Source organism: Grampus griseus, assembly GCF_964374135.1.
Source record: "Grampus griseus genome assembly, chromosome: 6".
Taxonomy (NCBI): Eukaryota; Metazoa; Chordata; class Mammalia; order Artiodactyla; family Delphinidae; genus Grampus; species Grampus griseus.
In genome coordinates this window covers 106,435,356-106,454,625 of record NC_139000.1, presented here as the reverse complement: position 1 = coordinate 106,454,625, position 19,270 = coordinate 106,435,356, and the positions used below count along the sequence as shown (strand labels likewise).

General features: G+C 49.6%; 1 protein-coding gene across 1 annotated transcript in view; it reads left to right on the top strand.

Annotated features, from left to right (window-relative positions):
* Positions 1-10,526, top strand: part of XKR6 (XK related 6) — a gene marked incomplete at both ends in the record, with an annotated part of 270,622 nt that extends 260,096 nt beyond the window's left edge. The window contains one exon of the mRNA XM_082656789.1: positions 9,562-10,526. Within this exon, the coding sequence (XP_082512915.1) occupies positions 9,562-10,526 (965 nt within the window). The remainder of the gene's footprint in view (positions 1-9,561) is intronic.
* Between the last annotated feature and the right edge of the window lie 8,744 nt (positions 10,527-19,270).

Below are 19,270 nucleotides of genomic sequence, written 5' to 3'. Positions count from 1 at the left end.
GGCGATAATTCGTTACAGCAGCCATAGGACACTGATATAGCGGGGAAGGTGACACTTGACAGCAGGGTGGCAGAATCTATCCTGGTTCCAGAGCACACACTCAGAACCACGGTGCTCTCCTGCCTCTGTAAGTGCGTTAATATCACCAGGTCCTGACCACGGGCCTGGGAGCAGGGCCCAGACACAGCGGTCTTGGGCACCATGAGTGGGGGCTTGGATTTGAGCCCATGGGACAAGGGAATTCCTGGAGGCTTTTTAGCCTTGTAACCCCAGGCCATGGGGGACTTTGGAGCTGGAGATACTGGGTTTGAAGCTCCCTCTCCAACAGTTTGCTAATGTTGTAACTGTTTAAAAGACAGGTTTTGTTGTTATTTAGGCGTCTCAAGGGCAACAGATCAGGAGACAACTGCCATTGAAAAGATCGCTTGTTACTCAGAGATCCCAAGGGGAGAGGGCATGCCACACCATGGGGTGGGGGGCCACCTGGGGAAGCACCAGTGTCCATCAGCAGGCAGAGGGAGTGAGGGGAAAATGTGGGCAAGAGCCTTTATTGTGGTTTCCCAGGGAAGGAATGAGTGAGGCAGGGGAAGCAGGCTTAGCATAGGCTAGTCTGAATAATTTCAGGAGGCTCTGGGGCACAGCGCTGTCCCTAGTTGTCTGGTACCTGGCCCTGGGGTGATTAGGACAGGGGGATAGTGGCCCAGAGTGTCAGAGCCCAATAGAGGAGGTGTGCGTTCCGGACTGGTTGGTTTGCCTATGAAGAGCACTTGTGGTTTGCTGTTTTGAGGAATTTGCTAAACCTGGGAGGGGCGGTCCCTCCAGGATCCACAAGACCCCACAAGGCAAACCATCAGAATAAAAGGACAGGCTTCGTGCAGAAACTAGACAGATCCTTTTACCTCTGTGCGCCTTGGTCTCCTCTCCTATAAAATGGGACACCAGTAGACACTTCAGGGGATTACTGTGAGGATGAAACGAAATAACTTAGGCAGAGTATCTGGCATAATGCCTGATGCATTGGGAACATTCACTGAACGTTATTCCTCTTCATCTCCGTCTTCTACCCTCAAGGTTTTCTTCTAAAGGACACAGGCATAAATGAAGGCTCCCGGGGAATTCCCCTTTCCCCGGGGGAAAATGGCGTGAGGGGAGATGGCTGGTGGGTCACAGACCCCTTTCCCTATGGGCCCCTTTGAGAATCAGAGGACAGCTGTGGACGGTCTCGTGAGAAAAATACCCCCACGGTTTTGCACATAGTTTCAGAAGGACCTGACCAATTGCTGCACTGCCCTTGGGGGCTCACATGCATCATGGTACCTACGAACTTAAGGAAAAGGGGAATGAGTAAGAGAGAAAGTGTATGGAGGTGGTGGGAGATGCCAAGGTGGGAAACGAAGCCTGGAAGGTGGGGGAGGCATTGGGGGGTTGCAGTTTTCAGTGTGCTGGCCAGCGATGGCCTGGCTGAGAGGCCGAGCTCTGGTAAAGGCCTTAGTGAGGTGACACTTGGGGACCTGGGGAAGGGCCCCCAAGGTGGAGGACAGAGCCAGCGCACATGCCCTGAGGCGGGACTGCGCCTGGACCACGTGGGACAGAGGGGGAGCGAGGGGCTGGCGTGAGGCGACCCTGGAGCAGGAAGGGGCCGTCTCATGTAGGGCCCAGGATGAAGGTCTGGTGCCATGAGAGGGACTTAGGTTTGAGGCCATCGGAGAAGGCAGGTGGTGAAGGGCGTGGGTGGGGACGCCATGGCATACCCTTGTACCTCCAGGCAGTGTCGCGAGGGGCCCTACAGGCCGTATAAGGCCACGCATTAACCTGAGCGAAGCGGTGTGTGAGTAGGCGGGCTGGCCGTGCCGGGTTAGAGGCCAGAACCACTTCCCTGGCTGAAAACAACTTTGGTTCATTTCTTGCTGGTGCGCGTCTATCACAGGTCACTGCGGCGGGGGTGAGGGAGCATGCCCTTCCTCCTGGATGTGACACACACATGCGTCTGCTCACGTGCCAGTGGCTGGGACAGGTCACGGGCACAGCTGAGTTCAGCAGGGCGGGAAGGCATAGCCTCCCTGGGAAAAGGTTGAAAGTCAGGCACCGTTGACAGACTGCCTGGGAGGCCACGAGGAGAGACGTGCCTCAGCTTAGTCACTTTGGTGGAATTGCGAGTGGCCTGTCGGGACGAGGGCGGATGCAGGGAAACCCACTAGGAGGTCCTCCCAACAATCTGGGCAAGAGAGATGAAAAAGAGGCGTCACCAGCTCTGCACTTACTGGCAGGCTCAGGGAGGGGCCTCCAGGGGGGGTCCTCGGCTTTGCAGGCCTACAGATTGGCCACCGGTGCTCACAGAGATGATCAGAGGGGCTCGATTACCAAATTGATAAGAAATTGATGTATAAACCTGAATGCTAATTCCTTCACTTATGAACGGGGATGGGAAGACATGCCCTTCCAGTGATTCAAAAGAGAATCTGAGTTTTGGAGTTAGGTAGCCTGTGTTCAAATCCCGGTTCTGTGATTTCTTAACTACTTGATCTGGAAAAGCGGCTTAGACCGTGAGCCTTCATTTCTGCATCTTAAAATCAGCCTCAGGTACATTTATAGGGAAGAATGATCCGGTTAATGGGTGTCACGGCGTAGAGTCTGGGCCAAGGTAGCTGTTCAGTAGAGGGGGTATTATTGTTATGGAAACTTATTAGAGATTAGCAGGTGACATAATGAGCCTGAATTCAGAGTCAATGAAGAGATTTGTCACAGAAACCATGGTAAGACATGCTCTGTAACGGAGACTCCTGCTGTGGTGGCCCGATTTGAATTCTGTCCCCCGTGGACCATCTCCCTGACATTAAGGAGCATGTGAAGGTATAATTCCTCAGATGTCAGCTCTCCTGAATTATTCCAGTCCTCCCTTCCTTCCTATGTTTACACCATGCCACCCTGACTGGCCTTGGGTTTTTTCAGGTTGCCTCAGCCACCGGTGTGTCTGTCCTGAGGGTTACATCCACAGGGATGGATGCCATCTTTTATTATGACCCTTCCTAAAGGTCAGTCTGGAAATGTCAGGAGTGTCTTAAGGTGACCCCATGTGGTAACCTCACGTGGGGATCACACTCTCTCCAAATGGGACTAAAATGAATATGTCAGTGCTTGCAAAAGTCTACAGCTCAAAGAAAACTGTTAGACCTTAAATTATTTACTGAGGATGTATTTTCAGTGTAAGTTGAAAAAAGAGATTGATTTCTTTGTTGCTACCACATCAGACTCACAGAATATAATTCTGACTGATCGCCAGGCAGTGCGTCTGATTCGCTTAGAAGTGTGGAGTAGGAATGTGGAGGAGAACATTATGAGGCTCCTCTAATTGGCAACGATGTTCAGCAAGTGTAAGGGGTGTGCTGGTAAATGCTTAACAACCAGTTCTTAGCAGGGTTGGAAGGAACCCTAATTTGTAGCATTTGCCAATTTCTGTGGTGTAAATATTCCCACCACACCTATTTCAGGCCTCTCACATGACATCAGCCAGCCCACAAAATTCCTGCCAATTTGACAACTGGATCTCGGAAGCCAGGATGACTGGCCCCAGCACACAGACCGTGAGTGAGGAGTGAGATAATCCCAGGGGTCGGTGGTCGCACTCTTGCTTACTCCTGTGTAACCTTGGCCAAGTTACTTGACGTCTCTGAGCCTGGTTCACAGATGGCATCCTTGAGGCTGGTTTCCTTTCCCTGGTGGCCCGGGTAGGAAAGTACCTTTGTATCATCACTCCCTTGCTGTGTCTCCTGGGTGGAGGTTAGTACAGGAGACAGGCAGTGATGCTTAGAGAGCTGTGCCCACAGCTGCCTTATCTTTTTTTCTGAGAGCATTTCTAAGCACAGACTGGGCTTTTTTAAAATGTAGGAAGATGAGTGAAGTTTGATGGGTGGAAAGAGAAGAATTGCCCGTCTAATAGGAGCTCAATCTGGAGAAAATAGACAGTGGAAATTAGACAAGCAGGTGGTGGAGTTCCCCCAAACCTTAGCTTCAGTGGTACAAGGAGGGAGGAGGTGAGGGCTGAGAGAGGCAGATGTTGACCTTGACGTGTGGATAGACAAATAGCAACTTGAGCCTGTTTCTTGGTTTGGGGAATCTCTGGGGGACCCGCCCATGGGGGTACAAAGCCATATAAATCAGGTGAGTCACAACGGGAGTGTGGCCACATCCACATCTCTTAAATTCAGATTCAGTCTCCTCACCTGTAAAACGAGGATAACAGCCCAGCAGGGAAAGGATGCCATAACTGGGGACTAGCTAATGGTCAAGTGTGAAAGACAGAGTAAATCCAAATGACAGATGGCAGAGTCAGGGGGAGATGCATGGACCCAGTCCTCTGAATGCCACCCTTAGGAATTGGTCGTCAACCTCACCGAGAGCTCTCTGTTGTGACTCGGGGGTCAGGAGTGAAGGGAGGTGGGAGAGTTAAGGGAGCAAGGAGGTGACCCTCGAGAAGGTTGCAGAAGAGGCGGGAGAGGTGGGATCTCACGGCAGAGGGTGCAGGGTCCAGGGGGCTGTTCTTTGTAAGCTGGCGGCGCTTGCCCACGGAGACACGCTGATAGGAGGGAGCTGGGAGCTAGGAGTCTGCACGGCTGACTCTTCTGCGCCTGCTCTGCTCTGCTCAGCGCCCCATCCAGTCCCTCCTCCTCGAGTGTTTTCCAGTGTGTGATTTAGCGGTGGGACCAGAAGGGAGCTCTTTGTGGCAGAAGGGAGAACAGGGCAGCTGGTGACAGGGCCGGGCATTCACCGCCCCCGCTCTGGGAAACAAAGTCCAGCAGTGGACCCCACTCGCCCAGGCTCACAAACAGCCTTGGGGCCAATCCAGGTGCTCCCGCGGCTTCTCAGAGACTCCTTGAACCCGCGTGCAGCATTCCCCCGGCGAGACTGTCTCGCGATTTGGTTTCTCCTCAAGTCCCCTTTCTGGCTCCCATTCACTGGCCCCCAGTGCCGCTCTGCTCTGGTCCATCTGGGTCATGGCCCTGCTTCTTCTTGCCAGACTGCAGCCTCCCTACCTCACCCTGATGACGGCCCTCCTGCCGCCCTGGTCCCTTCCACGGCATCACACCTTTCCTCCTGGTTCCTCCACTTCATCTGCTCCCCACCCCTCTCTGATTTTAGGGTCCCGATCTTCCCCCAGACACCCTGTCACTCTGTCTGCTTCTCACGTGGTGGGACATCCACACTCATTTTTTGCTTTGCTCCCCAACTGGCAACAGTTCAACTGACAGTGACCCTTGGATATTGCAGGGACACCACCAAACTGGTGGTGATGGTGACTTCCCAGAGGACTGGCCCTCCTTGGTCAAGGGCCTCCAACTGCAGGGTGCAGCCCCTCATGCTCTTGCTCCGTTGGTCATAAGGTGTGGACATCCTGTTTCCGGAAACCTTAGCCCCTGGGTCTGGTGATCAGAGCCCCAAGGCCCCTGTCCCAAGCCTTTCTCAGGGGGTGGCCCCCACGAGGCTCTGGCTTAGTGACCTCCCAGATGGTGGGGCTGAACTTGATTCACCCAGTGGGCCAGCTGCAATCCCCCTTTCCTGGTCTGCAGCAGGAAAAGAGAGCAAGCCGTGAAGGTCACTGCCCAGAACTCGTCACAGCCGAACGTGGAGTGTTTTACAATTTCCAGTCTGATCTTTGCAACGCAGAAAATGATGGAGCTGTAAGTGAGAGGAATCATAAATGTGCCCAGGCCTGTCTGGGAATTTCACTGGGGGCCACGAGGCTGCTTCCACAGCCGCTTGCTGTGGTCTTGGGGTCTTGGCCAGGATAATGCATTGACTTTTGGGTTGACCTCGGGCCAGACAGAAATCTTCCAAGTGAGCCACTGCAGGAGGAAAACCCTGCACTTCCTCCCTCTGTAATAATATACGCTGCAGGCCTTTGAAGATTAATCACTTAACAGAGGGAACGTGATCTCAGTTAATTCTGCTGGAGTCATCTCTTTCTTTGTGGCTTGAACGTTACTTTCCTGAGCAAAGTGGAAGAGAATTCAGATTTGGTTTTTAGCTCCATATTCAGGGCCCTCTCTCAGATACCTGTAGGTACTACACCTCCCATCCACTCTTGGCAAAAGATTCAAATCCTTTACACCCAGAGGGCCCAGTCCCTTCTGAGACCAAATCTGGAGGGTCCATTTAGTACAGTGGCTACTTTCAAGGCCGTGGAGTCTGAGTTTCAATTCCAATTCTACTTCTTGATAGAAGTATGATTTTTGAAAAATATCTTGTTCATCAAAAAAATGGAATTGGAACACTGTATCCAATATCACAGACTAGGTGGCTAAAACAACAGAAATTTATTGTCTCACAGCTCTGGAGGCTGGAAGTCCAAGATCACGTGTCGGCAGGGTTGATTTCTCCTGAGGCTTCTCTCCTTGACTTGCAAACGGCCGTCTTCTTGCTGTGTCCTCACGTGGTCTTTCCTCTGTGAGCACATCCCAGGCATCTCTGTGGGCCCAAATGATCTCTTCTCATAAGGACAATAGTGATTAGGGTGGATTAGGGCCACCCTAATGATCTCATGTTACCTTAATTGCCTCTTTAAAGGCCCTATCTCCAAATGCGGTCACATAGTAAGGTCCTGGGGGTTAGGGCTTCAACATAAGAATTTGGGGGTGGGAGAGGTGGGGACATTGCCCATAACAAGTACCTACATCACAGGGTTCTTCTAAATAAGATACATGCTCAGTGAATCATGGTGTGTAGTTTCTCTGGGGTAGCCTCTGTTTCCTGTTGGATGTGTGGGTTTGAAGTGGGTGGTCTGTGAAGCTCCAGAGGATATAACGTTTGGCGATCTACAACTTCACCATGTCGGGAGCAGATGAGGCAGAGAGGTAAGATGGGGGCTGGACATCAGCCAGCCCACAGGCCCCCGGCCAAGTGTCAGCTCTCAGTCCTCCACGTGACTGTCTCCCGAGCCCCCCTTGTAATTTAGCAGTGATGTCTTATGACGTTTGCGGAACATTCATACCACATCCTAGAGAGAACTTCCAGAAGCGCTGACCGTGGTCCGAGGCAGTGTGTGCATCGGCTTAGAGGGGAGTGATTTCTGCAGTACCCTGAAACCACAGGCATGGATCTGGAAGTGGCGTAGGTGACCCAGAAGATAGATTGACGATGAAGGATTGAATTTCGCTTCACCAATGTGGTCAGTGGACGTTTGAATTCCTCTTTGCTCATTTTGGGCATGGATGGGGCTACCATCACAGCACACCGAACAATGAAATCAGGACGGTGACAGCAGAGGGGCTGTCCTGCTTCTGCACCCCAAGTTTGTTCAAGAGCACACTCAGAGTTAGACTGGATTAGACCACGCTTCGGCAAAAGCTAACTTCTTACTTCACGAGCTTGTGCTTTTCTGCAAACAGGGGAAGTAGTACCTTTTGCTTGATTAGAAGAAACAGAAAAATCAAGCCTTCTTTCCATCCAGCTGCTGTAGAGATCCCCCTGATCACTGAGGGTCGGTAGCACCTCTGAGATGTATCACTTTTAGCATCAAGAAATGGGTTCACCAGGAGAGGGGTAATGCCGCAAAGAAGCTTTCCAAGGATGCTCCAGTGTTGGCAATAAGCCTGGCCCAGACGATCAAGATGACTGCACGTTCCCTGCCGTCCAGAAACCTACAGCCTAAATCACGTGACTCCCAAGGGAACCCATTCCCCTCCCTGCCCCAGCCTCAAAAGAACACGAACACAGGGGGCTCTGAAAGGTCAGCATAGCCACTGTGACATGGTCGCAAGAGACCACATGGCTTCAGCAGAGGCTGGTGGAAATGCCCTGTGTGTACAAAGGGCAAAGCAGCACACACATAAGTATTGTGTTCAGAACTTTCCAGAAAAGTGAGAGGAAAATCACCAGGTGTTTTCAAGACTGGCTTCTATGGAGAAATTGGGATTGTTTCTTCCCTGTTTATTTTCCACATTGGCTGTGATTCTTGCAAAAGCAACACATACTCATTGTCACAGTTAACCTTCCAGGCTTTTTCTGTGCTCTGCCAGCACACTGGTTTTTGGCATCAGACTCTAATGTTCTGCAAGCTGCAGACCGGTGCATCTCCCTGAAATGTCGGAAGGGAGGTGCCGCGTGGGCTGGGTGGGGAAGGACAAATGCATGGGGCGGGGGGGAGGGAGCGACAGAGGACTTTGATCCTTCACTGAGGGTCAAGTGGAGAGGTGAGGAGGGGCCGGGGAAAGACCAACAGAAGGCTGGAGCTCTGGGCCAGCTTCATGGGTCTCTTGATGAACGAGGCTCCTGGGTCTGACCTTTGGCCTTAGGAGAGAAAACGACCAGGTCACTTTGATGTCAGCCTGGAAGAACGCTGTAGGGGAATCGTGCTCTGGGGTGAAGGTGGGGACTTTGATTAGGAGATGGTGGCCCATGGGGTAGTATTCAGGGCTCCAGCTGAATTTAGCTGCATTTAATTCTGAAATCTGGGGAGAGAAGAAAAACAAAAGAGGCACTAGACGGACTGAGTGGAGATAGTGCTTGAAGGAGCAGAGGGGCAAGGGGGTCTTGCTCCAGAGGAGATGGTATGACGATGCCTGACTTCATGATTGCCTGCTCATGGGTGGATTTGGAGAGACTCCAGCCACTGTTATTGTGTTTAGATTGATTGAGTTACAAATATCACATAGGCAGCGTCATAAATAAAATTGCTCTACCGTCCGTTGGGATCAGACACATTCACTTGCTCGTTGAGGAGACATGTAGGTAATGACGTGCAGAGGCCTTGGAGAGCTCACCGGGCTAGGGAGGGGAAAGGCATCCCCAAAGCCCAAGTTACACTGCTCATTGCAGGACAGAAGCAGAGAAGGACAGGGCCTCACCAGTCAAGGCCTCAGGGAACCTTGAGCAGTGGCTGATTGGAGAAGGCAACAAGGAACGTGGGGAGACCACGAGAGACAAGAGTGAATGCGAAAGCAGTCAGAGAAACACAGGCTATCCCCGGTCCTTGATCAGGGTGGCCTTAGGGAGTGGATGGGGAAATGCTAGATAGAAGATCCCCTTAAGGGCTCCTTGGCCTTGAGCGAGCTGGCGAGAAGGGGAAGGGTGACTCCAAAGCCTTCTCAAAGTAGAACAGTTGTGCAACTTGGGGCGTTAGCAAGCTCTCGGTCTTCACAATCGGTGATCCCGTCTGCTGGCTGCTCTGAGAGCACAGCCTGGTAGTGACAAGGACGCCGACCCCGCCGTGAGCTTATGATCTCTTACAATAGAACACGTGGGGTCCCTCCCACAGCAGAGGTGATGAGCCAGCACAGCGGTCCTGGCTCTCCAGCCCCTTGGCAGGGCACGCCAACCTCAGCTTCACTCTTGAGCCGTGGGTCTCCAGAAGTTCTGGACCGGGTCGTTGACACTGAAGCTAGATTTCACAAGCTGTCAGCTTAGGGGGCAGCCATGGCCTCCAAGTTCGGGTCCTGATTTTGTGTTTCTTTCTCCCTCCTCCTTTAGATCGTGGTGTGTGTGGGCGTCTCCTCGGCTGGCAGCCCTGCTGTGCCCGGCGGTTGAGGTCCACGGTTTTGACTGTGTGGGTTTGTGTCTTTCCGGCAGGTGTCTCCTCTGTGACTTCCCTGATGTCCCTGGCTTGGGTGCTAGCCTCCTATCACAAGCTGCTGCGGGACTCCAGGGACGACAAGAAGAGTATGAGCTACAGAGGGGCCCTCATCCACCTCTTCTGGCGCCTCTTCACCATCTCATCCAGAGTTCTCTCTTTTGCCCTCTTTGCTTCCATCTTCCAGCTCTACTTCGGGATCTTCGTGGTGGTTCACTGGTGTGCCATGGCCTTCTGGATTATCCATGGCGGAACAGACTTCTGCATGTCCAAGTGGGAGGAGATCCTCTTCAACATGGTGGTAGGGATCGTGTACATTTTCTGCTGGTTTAACGTCAAGGAAGGGCGGACTCGATATCGAATGTTTGCATATTATACGATAGTCTTGACCGAGAATGCTGCCTTGACGTTCCTTTGGTATTTTTACAGAGACCCGGAGACCACTGACTCCTTTGCGGTGCCAGCACTGTGTTGTGTCTTTATTAGCTTTGTGGCTGGGATTGCACTGATGCTCTTATACTATGGTGTGCTGCATCCCACGGGGCCGCGAGTTAAGATCTTGGCCAGCTCCTGTTGTGCCGAGCTGCTCTGGGGCATCCCTTTGCCCCCCGATGTTGAGCCCATGGCGCCTCAGACCCCTGGGTACCGGGGGACCCAGGTCACGCCTACCAGAGCCGTAACGGAACAACAGGAGGATCTCACGGCTGACACTTGCTTGCCCGTTTTCCAAGTGAGACCCATGGGGCCCTCTACCCCGTTGGGGCGTCCTTACCTCCCAGAAGGGCCCCTCATTAAGATTGACATGCCAAGAAAGAGATACCCAGCTTGGGATGCTCATTTTGTAGACAGGAGATTGAGAAGGACTATTAACATTCTGCAGTATGTCACCCCCGCCGCGGTAGGCATTCGGTATCGAGATGGACCGCTCCTTTACGAGTTGCTACAGTATGAGTCTTCACTCTAAGAGCATCTTGACCCAAGTTGAGAAGGGGACCTTAAGTTTGGTTTGCGGTAAACGCCGCTTGCAAGAAATATAACTCCTCCCTTCCTTCAATACACAGAACTACCACCACCACTACCACCACCACCACCAATGCTACAAAAAACAAAAAGAAAATAAGTCACAACCCCTTCAGATAAGCTTTCTTTCCAGTCGCTGTATGTATACAAAGATATTCTCTATGTTTTGTAAGTAAAAACAAAAAGAAAACCTTTCTTTTGTTTTTTACACATAAGTAACAGTATTGAAAAAAAAATCCCACACTATGGTTCATACGGTGGAGAAGAAGGAGTTGTCTCCACTCCAAAAGAAAAACAAAGTTTTATACCTTTACACCAAGTGTAGGTCATTTACGGGATTGGTGCTGATTGAAAGAACAAAACAAAACAAACACAAACAAACAAACAAACAAAACCTTCAACTGCCTTATGCCCTTAGGTGCTGAGTTTCATTAAGTACTGTCACGTTTTCTCATGCAAAACTCTCTGGTGATATTTGCACTGGGAGAGGGAAAATTAAACAATCAAATGAAACCAATCTAGAAACGGATCAAAAACCAACCAACCAATAAAACGTAAAGCAATCATTCTTCCTATCTGATGATTTGTATTGAAGAAAACAAATTGACCAAAAGCAAAAGCATAGAAACCCCTCCCTCTTTTTGGTTTCTCTCCCCCTTCTCCCATCCCTGCCCCCAACTTCTCAGCCCCTTCTCGGAGCCAAAGGGCCATTTGAAATTCAGATGGTTGGAAAAGCTCCTTGAAGGCTGATTAGGTGCCATTTTAGCGTTCACCTATTAAGAATCACATTTGTTTCCTGGTGAAAAAGCAAAACAGAACAAAACAAAAACCACCCTAATAATTCGCTAAGAAAAGGAAATTCTAAAGCAAATTAAAGGAGATTTCCATATATGTAATCAAAGAGAATCAGTAATAATAAAACTCAGCATAGTAGCAAAAAGAATGACATCAATTTAAAGGCACAATACTTAATCAGTGACTGGCAAAAATGATTTGTTCTGTCATTTTAAGGCCGTGAAAGGTATACATTTATCCCATGTGATATTGTGTAAGGCCTCTTCTGTTTCCATTTGGTGGGAAGCCTTAAATTGATCTGGAAAGAATTCTTCATTTTTCGTTTGTGCTTTTTAAAAATAGTAACACAAAGAGGAAAATTAGAACATAAAAAATAAGTTCAATTGTAATAACTGACCCATTTCAAAGACTGTTTGGTGCTTCTGTCTTTCACCATTGTGGTTGGCTGAGTTATTCAGCTCACTCGGTGCATCTGGGTTGAGTGGGAAATTCTGTGTGTGTCGTGTGTGTGTGTGTGTGTGTGTGTGTGTGTGTGCGCGCCCAGAGCACACATATGTGTGTGTGTGTGTGTGTGTGTGTGTGTGTGTGTGTGTGTGTGTGTGTGTCTGCTGCAAGGTCTTGCCAGAAATGTAGAAAAAACAATATATGACCGACTCTGGGTATTGCTGAGGTGGAGTGTAAGGGGCTGGGAAGTGGGGAGCAGGGGGAGGGGATGTTGCTTTACCTTGAGCCCCTTTAAGATGGCAAGAGTCACACCAGCAGCATACTCTGGGTCTTAGAGACCATGTCATTTGGGTGAAGATTTGATTCAATTATTTATGTCCTCATTGTACCAAGTTGAATTTCTGGAGGTGTTGCGAGTATGTTCAACCATTTTTTAAATGTTATTTTTCAAAGTATTGCTCTTGTAAGGAATATTCTGTTCTAGGGCATCGTTTCAATCCCATCTTATCTCTACTTGGGCACAAAAAAAAAAAAAAAAAAAGGAAAAGAAAAAAATCACAAAAAGAAAAAAAATCTCCACAAAAAAGGTATATATATATAAGTCTCTCTATATATACACACAATATTTTTAAGTAAAAATACTGTTAGTCTTTGTTGTGTGTAGCGGCGATTTTTTTTCTTAATTCCAGATATAACTGTTTAGGGTGCAAGACCTCACTTTGAGCTACTCTTAAGAGAAGTTCAAAAACTGAGGAATTTTTTTTTTTATGTTTGTGGGGTTCTTTTAAAAATATATATTATTCAAAGAGGTTTCTCCTTTCCTCCCTTCATCGTTTATCTAAACCTGTAAAAAACAAACAAAGCAAAACAGAAAACCCCACAAATTTTAAATTTCAGTTGGGTTGTAAAACTGGATTCTCCTTTCTCTGTTCAGACCCCTTTGATTTCCTTGATTATTACTAAATTTGCAGTGCCGTCCTGCCCCCTCCCTCCCCGACGTGGCTGTCCCCTCGGGTTCTCCCTGGCAGCAGGACGGAGGGCAGAGGGCAGGAGGGCATGTCCAGGAAGCACTCCGCACAGAGCACACCCAGGCCTGCTGAGGACCAGCCCTGCTGGCCTGTCCCCACCCCTCTGAGGGCTGGGGCCCCTTGGCGATTAATTGGGAGTTCCAATCTGGTCAGAGGTGCTTTTCCTTTTTATTCTGCTTCCCTACCAAGGGCTTATTAGCTCATGGCTTACTCTGCAGAGGCTGGAGAAGGTGAGGCCATTTGAGTGGGGTCCATCCTGTGCATCCCTCTGGGACCTCGGCCACTCAGACTTGTTTGTTCTTAGATTTAGTTCCTTTCTCTTTTTCATTTCGACGCAGTCACGGACTTTAATTTGCCACCTCTGTTTTACTAATACACGTTCAGTGTGCACGCGTGCGTGCGTGTGTTTACACGCAACCGAGAAAACTGCTGACGTCCGTTGACCTGGAGCGCCAAAAGTCGGGGTGACTCAGGGAGGGCTCTCTGGAGCCTTAGCTACTGGGAACAGAGTTGAAGACCACAGGATGTTTCAGGAAGCCTTTCTTTCCACCTGCATTGGACTGGGCTCCACAGGACTCAGGCAGGAGGGTGCCCTGCTCGCCTGACATGCTATTCCCCACTCCCTTCATCGTGCCGCAGCCTTTCCTAAGGATGAAAATACGCATCTATGAGCAGCAGCAGGGAAGTCCGGTTCTGCAAAGAGACAGGAAAAGGAACAAAAGTCAAGAAAGAAGTAAAGAACATGGGAGGGTGGGAGGGAGGAGGGAAACTTAAAGTTTTCATCTGTCCTCTTACCCGATGAGAGGTGGTGGCCTCAGCCCACCCCAGGAATCCCATGTTAATCAGCATTTGCCTGACCCCTGACAAACCCTTAAGGGCGTTGAGGCACCAGCTCGTGCTGCCCCATCTGCTCCCCAAGGGAACGCTTAAGATGTTTAAAAAAAACAACTCTCTGGGCCCACTTCTTGCCCAGAAATTCCTGATGAAAACTAATTAACAAGCTCCAAAATTTAGTTCTGGTAGGAGATAAGCATACTGTACCAGGAGCTAGAGAATAAAATAGGAAACTAACTTTCCTTATTGCATCCCCATCAGATATGCCCACAATCCCCCACAGAAAATCTGGCCCTTCTTTTCATTCTCAGAAAAGAATGAAGAACAAAGATGGTGGCATCTCTAAAATCAGGCTGATTTTGTTAGCATCGTTTCTGTAAGCTCTTTTTCTCCCTTGCTCAGTAGGTCTGCCTCTTCTCTGGGCCCCTGCATGAAACCTCAGTCCCCTCAGACGGCATCAAGGCGGTGTCCCCTGAGCTCACTGTCACAGGCCTGTGACATCCCACACCAGAGCTAAGAGGACTTAAATTCAGCAGATGAGCCCCAATGACCTTACCCACCCCCAGAGGTTCTCATTTCTCCAACACATTCCTCCACTCTGTCTCCAGAAGGTTCCCCTTGTTCTGCGGGGTCAGACTTGTCCCAGCAGGCAGGGGGCCGGGAGTGCTGTGGAGGGCAGGCTCCATCTCTGTTGGTGGTACATGCTGCCGGCATGTCCCTCTTCAGTCAAGAAAGACAATACTTTCTTACGGCCCAGGGGGGCCCCTTCATCCCTCCCAGATCCCCCAAACCCCACCTCCCCAGGCACAAAGTCACCCCAGACACCCAGAGGCCTAACCCATCCCCTCAATAGCCACAGCCCCTTTGAGTCCCAGGGTGGTTTAAAAGAGTACAAACACCTGTCTGGACCGTGGTCCTGAGGGTGGACCACAGACATCAGACCCTGTCCCGATAGGAGCCTTATTCTCAGGAAGAAAAATCTATAGGTTCTTAAAAAGCATCGAATGACATCATTTCCCCCATTCTCCCTCTCCTTTTATCCCCTCCCATACGGTCACAGGGGCAGAAGAAGGGGTTTCCGGTGCCGATCTTGTCCAGAGGCCCTCTGAACAGGCGTGGCCTCACTGTATGCACCGAGACTCCCCTCACGGTGTTGACAGGCCCTCTGCTGGAGGCATACTTCCTCTTTCCCCTTCTGTTCTGCTCCTTGCTCCTGGGGGTTGGGAGAGCTCTAAGGAGCCCCAGGCCCTAATGGCCCCAGACCGTAGCAAAATTTTGTTTCTCCGTTACCTAGGAACAGAGGGAAGAGGAGAACAACAGTGCGCCCGCTCAGAGCCTTTGGGCTGGAGGAAAGGGTGTCAGGCCCTAAATTGAAGGGGGCTGGGGCGTCTTCTACACACAGCTTCCACACCCTCCTGCTGCTGGCTCTCAGCTGGGGAGGAGGGGTCGGTTCCCTAGCATTCGCTTGGCCCACATGATGGCATTGTCTTTGCCAAGGAAAGTGGCTTCTTACTCAAAGTGAGCCCTTTTGAGGCCTCTGAGGTATGATGACAGCAGCTGGGGGGGGGGGGTGTCTTCGTGAAGGGCACACTCCTTGTGTACATTCATTTGATTTTCTCATCAAAAAACTAAAATCTGTTATTTCCTCACCAAAAATATTAAAATAACACTACCAGATTTGGCATGGGGAAGGGGTCTGTATCTGGAGAGTGGGAAGAGAAGATGGCTTATTGCAATGACTTTCCCCTGATTCCAGTGATATTCCCAGTATAGACCAGAAAATGGCCAGGGAAATCTCGAAGAGCTCAGGGGAGACCGGGAAGAGCCTCCGCATGAGGGGAAAGGGGAGGACGCACAGGGCAGACTCATCCCCAGGGCCTGCATCTGCCTTAGACGTAGCAGCTCTGCTCATTTCGTTCTCAGACATTGATCGAGTACTAGATTCTGTCTGGCAGCCTTCCTCGTGAAGCACACACGGGTGTCCTATAGGAAGTGAATCTAAGTCAACATCCACTCCTTTTCTTAAAGCCCAGATGTGCATGAAATCCCTTCATCCAACACCGGCCACTGTTGTACGAACATTACAGTCACACACACGGCACAGAAACAAACATTCCATCCAGATAAGCCACATTCCGTTCTCATCCACAGCTTGACCTCCTGGACATGGAAATTGCAGTGGTCAGCCTATCGCAGGCTACAAAACCATAAGCTCGTAAGAGGACTGTCCCAGAGGATCTGAAATCAGTGTTTCCCTGTCCCAGTTGCAAAGCCTGTGAAAAGGCCATCCTGCCTTCTCAGAGATCTTTTTCGAAGCGTCTCCCTGGGGGAAAAAGATGATGCTTAGTCTCATTTCCTGCAGTGGCAACCTAAGCCTCTTTCTCACCTATCCTGAGCTATTTTAAAGGTTTCATTTCTTGCCTGAAACACTGCATCTTATGCTATTGGCCAAATATCAAAAGACAAAGGCACTGCCTTGATCTACCTGCAGCTTTATTCCTCTGCCTGCCTCTTTCTGTCTGCCTTACTTGACTCTCCCGGGCACCATCTGCTTCTTCCCCTCCTCCTGGGAAGGAGCTGTGCCTTCTTATCCTCTGTACCTTTCCGCGTAGTGGCTGGCAGGACAAGGCTGGTGTGTGTTGGAGCCAAAGGTTGGGAGTCCTATTCATGGCAGCTCCTGAGGGCAGCAGACGGACGCCGTGGGAGTTCCCCCTGCACACAGCCAACACTTTGTGTCAAGGGCTAAGAATAGACCAAATGGGAAATGAGCAGGCAGGACCTCAGGGGCTCCTGCCCTGGTGTGCCCCATCCCATGCAGAACGGTACGCACGCCCCAATGGGAGCTGCCTGCCCTTGCCAACCCCTAACACGAATCGCAAGACTCCACACGGGAAACTGAAGTCAGTCAGCTCACTCATGCTCGTCCAGGAGGGTCTACTCCTAAAATACATCCTCAGACCAAGGAGAACAAAGGAATAATTTCCTTTGGATATAGTGCCAAGTGGTCACCCAGCAAACATCTCTCTAGAAGCGGCCTTTGGCCATTTGACATGGTGGGTACAGACACCTGGTCACCTAGTAGATGAACTCCCTTGGTCGATTTCTCCATCCTCACCATAGCTCAGGGGTCCTCGGGCTAGAGTGGGGCTGGGAGATTTGTGTCAGCTGTAGACCTCCTAGAAGCTCATCTTTAGACCCAGAAAGATCAGGAAATATCACAGGCTGATTCAGGGTCCCCACTGTGATCGTGGATAACTCACTTCACCTCTCGGTGCCTTGGTTTCTCCATCTGTAAAGTGGAGAGAAAGAAGGCCAGCTTCTTTCCTGCTCAGGGATGCTGTGAGGATTCAGTCATTATTGCCTGTAGCGGAGGCATCATATAAGGAATAGTGGTGGCCTCGTTACTTGGGAAGAGGAACCACAGAAAGGTAGCGTGTTTTCTGGGTGCGGGGCCACCTGGAAGCTCCCAGGACAAGCAGCACGGCTGGACAGGGAAAAGTCTCACATACCCGTAGTTCGTAGATACTGCACAGCACTGTGAACCCAGCACAGTGGGACTCCGGTTAGGCAACCGGCAGTCCCCTGGCTCAAGCCGGCCCCTCGTAGTTCTAAAACCAAATGTCCTGATGTTAATTTTTCCTAAGTATTGGAGAATATAGGGACGGATCAGTTTGAAAACTGAGATTCATTAAGCTTTGGGCAGACAAGAGGATGGGTGAATTTATTTGGAGATCGTTTTTAAGGTGGTTGAAAGCTCTTTAGGAAATAGCTCTCGCTTTTGTTCTTCCTTACAATCTTTTTCAACATTGAGGCTCCTCATCAAACGGACTGGCCTTCTCTTTGCCTCTCTGCAGAATACAGAAACAAAACTTCGTTGTTGTTGTTTTTTTAAATCCCTTCAGCCAAAATGTGGGTCCCAATGTTGGGTTTTAATCATTCCCTGGTGTGCTTTGAGTGGAGCCTGCAGGCAAAGATTCAGAGACAAACAGGGGTTGCTGGATATATCACTAATGGTTTTTATCCAAATCCGGGTATTTTTTTCCCTCATCATTTGAATTGGAAACGTTCAGTTGAGTTTTTCTTTCCTTTTTTTCTTTTTTTTTCCTTTTTACTATGGGGTGGCTATTATCAATTCAACTACTAAGATACCATTTGAGCAAGAAAGCAGACCTATCCTAAGGACCTCCATGTATGATACTTCTTAGGGTCTAAACCAGAGTGAGGGCAGGTGGGAGCAGTGGAGAACGACACCAGCACTCTGGGAGGGCCAGCTGTAACACTGATTTTCTGTTGGCTCTGAGAACCTTCTTGGAGAGGAAAATTCTAGAAGCTTCACCAGTTGTAGCTCAGTCAATCTGGCTCTGGCTCTGGTCCTTTCCTGGGAGTTCAGGTGTATTCTCATGTAAAAATTCTCACCCGAAAAAAACAGAAAACAAAAAAAGGCACCTCCTGAACCTGTCCTAAAGGTCCAGGTACTGCTGCAAATCCTCCTCTGCTCTTTGTGCAGCTCTGACGAGAGCTCCTTTCCCACCTGCTCTGACTCTGCTCTCCAAAGTTAATATTATTGTTTTGACAGCACAAGGGACCAGATCATAGTTTGGAATTCAATAATGACTTCTGTTTGATTTTGTATCTGATCGTTCTGTGGATAGGCCAAATCGTGCTGGGATTATTTCTTTCCACAAGCATTTCTGATGGTAGCCAGAGGAAGGAATAAATGAGACGTCCATTCTCATCGGCACTCCTCTTTTGACCGGGATGGATGGCGGACGAACTGTATGGCATTTATGAACAAGGACTTCGAAGTCGGCCACGTGGAGCCACAGAGAACAAAATGACTCAGTAGATGTGCAGGAAGAGTGATAAAGAAGAAGAGGGTTCCCAGAAGTATGTGGAAAGAAAATGGCGGCCACCATCTAATCGCTACTTCCTACGCACTCTGGGGCAGAAATACCAAGGCATATTCTTTTCAAAAGGAGGAAATTGATTTTATGGAGTGACGTATTTAAGCATTATTGTTTCAGTAAAGGGTCAGAGAAAGCATCTATGGGAAGGAAAGGCATGCCCTCATGAACAGATCATGTCATTGGAAGTAAAAACCCAGGACTCTATCCTTCTGCAGACCTAAGTGAAGTCACTCTTGGGGCCAAATTCTCTTTCTGTAAAATGAGAAGAGTATTACTTACTTACCTCACAGGGGTGTTGTGAGGATAAAGTCATTAATGTCTGGGAAAGCACTCTGAGGATAAAAGTATCACTATTGTCAAGTTTGCTTCCTATTTAAAATCCTTTTAAACATTCATTGAGCACCTGTTGCGTGCAAGGCACCACCTGGGTGCCGTGGAGAAAGGGGAAGACGAGCTAGCTCCCTTTCTCTTTTTTGATTAACGAATATTTTAAAACAATACAAGAGGACAGAATTAACAGAGTTTTCTCAATATGGGTCAGGAAAGATGTTCTCTGTCTTTCTACCCCAAAAAGGCTACTCTCCTTTTTTTCCCAAGTATTTGGGCAAGAAGGGAGAGCTATAAATCTTCCATCAGAGAATGCTCTTCTGAGAAGCAAACAAATGTTGGTTACCCTTCTC